Here is a 6363-nt window from a genome sequence, read left to right as displayed (position 1 = left end):
CCTCTTCACCAACACCAAACAACGCTCAAGTCATTTCCCTCCTCTTCACCAACACCAAACAACGCTCAAGTCATTTCCCTCCTCTTCACCAACACCAAACAACGCTCAAGTCGTTTCCCTCCTCTTCACCAACACCAAACAACGCTCAAGTCGTTTCCCTCCTCTTCACCAACACCAAACAACGCTCAAGTCGTTTCCCTCCTCTTCACCAACACCAAACAACGCTCAAGTCATTTCCCTCCTCTTCACCAACACCAAACAACGCTCAAGTCGTTTCCAACGCCCGCTTCTTCTTCTCCTTCTTCTTCTGCGTTCGTGGGCTGCAACTCCCACGTTCACTCGTATGCACACGAGTGGGTTTTTACGTGTATGACCGTTTTTACCCCACCATATAGGCAGCCATACTCCGCCTTCGGGGGTGTGCATGCTGGGAATGTTCTTGTTTCCATAGCCCACCGAACGCTGACATGGATTACAGGATCTTTAACGTGTGTATTTGATCTTCTGCTTGCATATACACACGAAGGGGGTTCAGGCACTAAGCAGGTCTGCACATATGTTGACCTGGGAGATCGGAAAAATCTCCACCCTTTACCCACCAGGCGCCGTCACCATGATTCAAACCCGGGACCCTCAGATTGAAAGTCCAACGCTTTTTAACCACTCGGCTATTGCACCCGTCTAACGCCCACTTCAAAGTCTGCTTCTGATTGAGCACAGAGCAATTGCACGCAGTGTTTCACTTTTCGGCGAAAGGTCAAAGGTCCAATAGCCTTTTACAGCCATAGGGGCAACAAACTCATACTCACTGTGTCCAGGGCTCGTCAGCTTAGTTATGGTATAGGGGCCCAGTCCTCTCCTTCTGACCTTCCCAAGGTTTATTTTATTTCGTTTATTTATTTATTAATTTATTATTATTATAAAAATTTTTGTTATCATCTATTCATTTTATTTCATTCATTAATCTATTTTATCTACGATAGGCTCTCCAGGCCTGAGCAGCACATTGGGTTACACAAATATCAGGCATCTACTCCTGCTTTCTTTTCTTCTCTCTCTCTCGCTATGTTTTTTTTTTTGTTCCAGCAGATGTACTGCAGTGTATACAGATCTGTCCACACACTCTGACCTGACACCTCCTTCAACTCCTGAAACAGAAACTGACCTTCCAGAACTGAAAGTCAGGTACCAGTTCACACCTGGGGTGGAGTGAGGAACACTGGAGCGACTCGTTTTTGTTGTTGTTAGCCCTGACTAAGCGCGTTGGGTTACGCTGCTGGTCAGGCATCTGCTTGGCAGATGTGGTGTAGCGTATATGGATTTGTCCGAACACAGTGACGCCTCCTTGAGCTACTGAAACTGAAACTGAAACTGTTGTTGTTTTTTTTTGGTTTTTTTTGCTGCCCCGTCATCTGCACCATTTAAGTGGCATTACTCACACGCCGCTCATTCCCAGTTCCCCCCATACACAGCCACACCCGGGTTTGTCCATCACAGTCCCAGCGTTGGTAGTCTGCTTGGAACCATCGATGTTAGGTCGCCAGGAGGCCACACACCCGAGGAGACCCTGCACTGCTGCTGAGTCACTTCGGTGGAGTTCAGTGATGCCTGTTCTCATTTAACTTACCGAGGACGCCACCTACTAAGCCCCCTACTGACAACAATAATGGCTTAGTCGTGGAGCCAGAGTGAGTGAGTGAGGCAGTCCCCCATGAACCTGCTGACTCTGAAGACCTTGACAAGACTCACCCCAAGCACGGAAGTATCGAAGTCACCATGACAGCAGGGCATGAAAGGCCACAGATGTTGGGACTTTTTTGTTTATATTGGTAATGATGGAGGAGGAGGAGGAGGAGGATGACGATGATGATGATGATGATGTTGCAATGGAGGTCCATTTTGGTTTGGGACTTTGTGACAAGGTTGTACTCTACGCTTCCTTTCACAATGATATCCTCGTATCAACCTCGCCCGAGAGATATAGACACTTGCAGTGTTGGTCAGGTAAATTGAGCAACACACCCAAAGACACATCTGTGAAGTGGATGATACTCGACTGTGTGGTCCCTGTCTTCCCATTTAAGCCCATTGCACACTCAACTCTAGGTAGGAGATGGCCGCAGGTCAAAAAACCCACCTCCGCTGGGATTCAAACCCACGTCCTCCCAGCCGTCAGTCCGCAACACTAACCACTACGCCACAACAGCTGGTTCAGACCTCGGTTTATCGTCTAACCCGAATGCGTAGACGGTAAGTTTGATTTTCCAGTCAAACTCGGAAGAAAGGGCGAGAACCGGGAATCAAACCCAAACCCTCACAAACACTGTACTGGCGCGGACAAGCATGTCATTCATTCTGTTCTGCCACCTTCCTCCTGAACCACACGTCTATGAATAGATAGCTTTTTCTCTTTTTTCTTTTTTTTGTTTTTGTTTGTTTCTTTGTTTGTTTGCCCTCCGCATGCAAATTTTGCATGAATTCCAAACAAGGACATTTCAAATAATTTTTGGGGACGTGTAACAGAATTTCACCTTAATCAGGCGTTGACGAAGATGACTTTATTGTTGACGATGATTTCTTTCTTTTGGGTCTTGGTCACCTGTGACTCCTGTTTCTGCAGACCATGCACCTTGCGGCGGTGCAGGCTGCGGGAGGTTCTCTGGGTGAAGGCCTTGCCGCACAGCTCACACTTGTAGGGCCTCTCACCTGCACAGCACACACAGGTAAAAAGGATAGCGCTGTGTTGTGTTGAGTTGTGTTGTGTTGTGAGGCCTTGTCGCACAGTGGAGTGATGGCCTAGAGGTAACGCGTGCGCCTAGGAAGCGAGAAAATCTGAGCGTGCTGGTTTGAATCACGGCTCGGCCACCGATATTTTCTCCCCCTCCACTAGACCTTGAGTGGTGGTCTGGACGCTAGTCATTCGGATGAGAGGATAAACCGAGGTCCCGTGTGCAGTATGCACTTAGCGCACGTAAAAGAACCCACGGCAACAAGAGGGGTTGTTCCTGGCAAAATTCTATAGAAAAATCCACTTCGATAGGGAAAACAAATGAAACTGCCCGCAGGAAAAAGTACAAAAAAAGGGTAGCGCTGTATTATAGTGACACGCTCTCCCTGGGGAGAGCAGCCCGAATTTCACACAGAGAAATCTGCTGTGATAAAAAGAAATACAAATACAAATACAAAATACAGCTCACACTTACATATAGGGCTTCTCACCTGCACGGCACAGACAGATAAACAGAATTGTGCTGTTGTGCTGTGTTGAGTTGTGTTGAGTTGTGTTGCGTTATGTTGTGTTGTGTTCTGTTGTAAGGCCTTGTCACACAGCTCACACTTATGGGGCTTCTCACCTGCACGGCACAGACAGATAAACAGAATTGTGCTGTTGTGCTGTGTTGAGTTGTGTTGTGTTGTGCTGTGCTGTGTTGTACCATACTATATTGTTGCTCAAACTTGGTTTCTCACCTGTACACCACAGACAAATAAATACAAATGTCTTGTGCTGTGTTGTGCTGTGTTGCGTTATGTTGTGTTTTATGGTATGGTATGTATTGTAATTTGTATTCTACAGTATTGCATTGTATTGCACTTGTACTGTACTGTGGTGTATTGTACTGTAATACACTCTACTGCATTGTACCGTATTCTATTGCATTGTACCTCACTCAATTGTACTGTATTGTATTGCATTGTATTGTAATGGACTGTAATTACTGTATTGTACTGTATCATGTTGTATTATACTGTGTTGCACTGCACTGAACTTGTATTGTATTGTATTAAATTGAATACAATTTCTTTGTCACAACAGATTTCTGTGTGAAATTCGGGCTGCTCTCCTCAAGGTGTGTGTGTCTCTATAGTACAGTGCCACCCCCCCTTTTTTTTTTCTGCCTGAAAGTATTATTTTCTACAGAATTTCGCCAGGGACAACCCTTGTGGTGCCATGGGTTCTTTTATGCATGCACATGCTTTTGATCTTAATGCACAAACATTTAACTCCCCCTTTCCTCACACACATGCGTACAGTATTTGTATTTCTTTTCATCACAACAGATTTCTCTGTGTGAAATTTGGGCTGCTCTCCCCAGGGAGAGCGCGTCGCTACACTACAGCGCCACCCATTTTTTTTGTTTTTATTTGCTGCACACGGGACCTCGGTTTATCATCTCATCCGAATGACTAGCGTCCAGACCACCATTCAAGGTCTAGTGGAGGGGGAGAAAATATCGGCGGCTGAGCCGTGATTCGAACCAGCGCACTCAGATTCTCTCTCGCTTCCTAGGCGGACGCGTTACCTCTAGGCCATCACTCCTCTTGGGTAAGCTCTTCGTCACCAAAAATAAACAAACAACAATGACAACCAAAAACCAAAACAAAAAAAAGCTGCGAGAAAAATCAGAAAAAGGCATGCCATTTCATTTCAAACTACACACACATCCACACACACACACATTTCCAGAAGACCTGATGATTCTATGTGAGATTTCTAAATTTCATTTCTAAATCTGGGGATCTGTTGGGGCTGTAAAGGGGAACGTCAAACAAGTCTTCTTCTTCTTCTTCTGCGTTCGTGGGCTGCAAGTCCCACGTTCACTCATATATATACGGGAGTGGGCTTTTACGTGTATGACCATTTTTAACCCGCCATGTAGGCAGCCATACTCCGCTTTCGGGGGTGTGCATGCTGGGTATGTTCTTGTTTCCATAACCCACCGAACGCTGACATGGATTACAGGATCTTTAACGTGCGTACTTGATCTTCTGCTTGCGTATACACACGAAGGGGGTTCAGGCACTGGCAGGTCTGCACATATGTTGACCTGGGAGATCGCAAAAATCTCCACCCTTTATCCACCAGGCGCCGTCACCGTGATTCGAACCCGGGACCTTCAGATTGAAAGTCCAACGCTTTAACCATTTGGCTATTGCGCCCGTCGTCAAACAAGTCAATACTGCAGTTTTCACGGGTGTGAACAAAGCCAGTCACGACTAGCACAACAGACGAGTGATTAAAGCTTTGGACTCTCAGTCCGAGAATCAAATCGAATTCCGGTTGAATCCCATTCACGGCGCCTGGTGGGTACAGGGCGAAGATTTTTTCCAATCTCCCAAGTCAACAGATGTGTATGTAGACCTGCTAGTGCCTGAACCCTCTTCGTGTGTATTATATTATACAAGCAGGAGATCAAATACGCACGTTAAAGATCCCGTAATCCACGTCAGCATTCGGTGGATTATGGAAACAAGAACATACCCGGCATGCACCCCCATGAAACTGGAGTATGACTGCCTACATGGCAGGGGGTCTTCTTCTTCTGCGTTCACTCGTATGCACACGAGTGGGCTTTTACGTGTATGACCGTTTTTACCCCACCATGTAGGCAGCCATACTCCGTTTTCGGGGGTGTGCATGCTGGGTATGTTCTTGTTTCCATAACCCACCGAACGCTGACATGGTTTACAGGATCTTTAACGTGCGTATTTGATCTTCTGCTTGCGTATACACACGAAGGGGGTTCAGGCACTAGCAGGTCTGCACATATGTTGACCTGGGAGATCGTAAAAATCTCCACCCTTTATCCACCAGGCGCCGTCACCGTGATTTGAACCCGGGACCCTCAGATTGACAGTCCAACGCTTTAACCACTCGGCTATTGCACCCATCATGGCAGGGGGTAAAAACGGTCATGCACATAAAAGCCCACAGGTGTATGTGAGTGAACGTTGGGAGTCATCGCCCACGAGCAGAGATGAAGAAGACCACCGATCACGTGTGAAACCAGCAGGACTCTATCAAAGTGGAAGCTAGTAGTGGCAAGCAGACCGACACGCACATGTCTACAATGCACTTTTGGCTGCACAGCTGGGCGAGGGGAGGGAACTCAAGCTATGCTCATGCACTGGAATAAAAATTATTAAAAAGGTTAAGTTCAGTATAGCTATGCTCATGGGTTTAAATGAAAAGGTTACTTTCAGTATAGCTATGCTCATGGGTTTCAATAAACAGGCTATGTTCAGTACTGCTATGCTCCTGGGTTTAAATTAAAAAAAAAAGGTTATGTTCAGTTCTCACCTGTGTGCGTTCTCATGTGGATGTTCAGATATTCTTTCTTGGTGAACCTCTCTGCGCACCTTTCGCACTGGTACGGCTTCTCACCTGCACAGTGAATTTGTTTTGTTTTTTTTAATACTTTTTAAAACTAGAATGAGGAGAGTAAGTGAGTTTGTGTTTGTGTGTGTGTGTGTGAGAGAGAGAGAGAGAGAGAGAGAGTAGACAGCATGTGTGTGTGTGTGTGTGTTTGGGGGAGGGGAAGGGGGGGGAAGTGGTGTTGGGGGGGGGGGGGGGGTGGGGGGGCG

The 6363-nt window shown here is 46.5% G+C and overlaps 1 protein-coding gene across 1 annotated transcript in view; it reads right to left on the bottom strand.

The window, feature by feature from the left end:
- Positions 1-1106: 1106 nt before the first annotated feature.
- The window catches only part of LOC143291614 (uncharacterized), a 14485-nt gene continuing 9228 nt past the window's right edge, over positions 1107-6363 (bottom strand). Inside the window, exons 5-6 of the mRNA XM_076601568.1 lie at positions 6080-6163; positions 1107-2706 (exon numbers count right to left, since the gene is read on the bottom strand). Coding sequence (XP_076457683.1) covers positions 2537-2706; positions 6080-6163 — 254 coding nt within the window. The 3' untranslated portion in view covers positions 1107-2536. The remainder of the gene's footprint in view (positions 2707-6079; positions 6164-6363) is intronic.

This window comes from Babylonia areolata, chromosome 17 (assembly GCF_041734735.1).
Source record: "Babylonia areolata isolate BAREFJ2019XMU chromosome 17, ASM4173473v1, whole genome shotgun sequence".
NCBI classification, from domain to species: Eukaryota; Metazoa; Mollusca; class Gastropoda; order Neogastropoda; family Buccinidae; genus Babylonia; species Babylonia areolata.
Note: the sequence above shows the minus strand (reverse complement) of the source record. Positions and strands in the feature narration are given on the sequence as shown.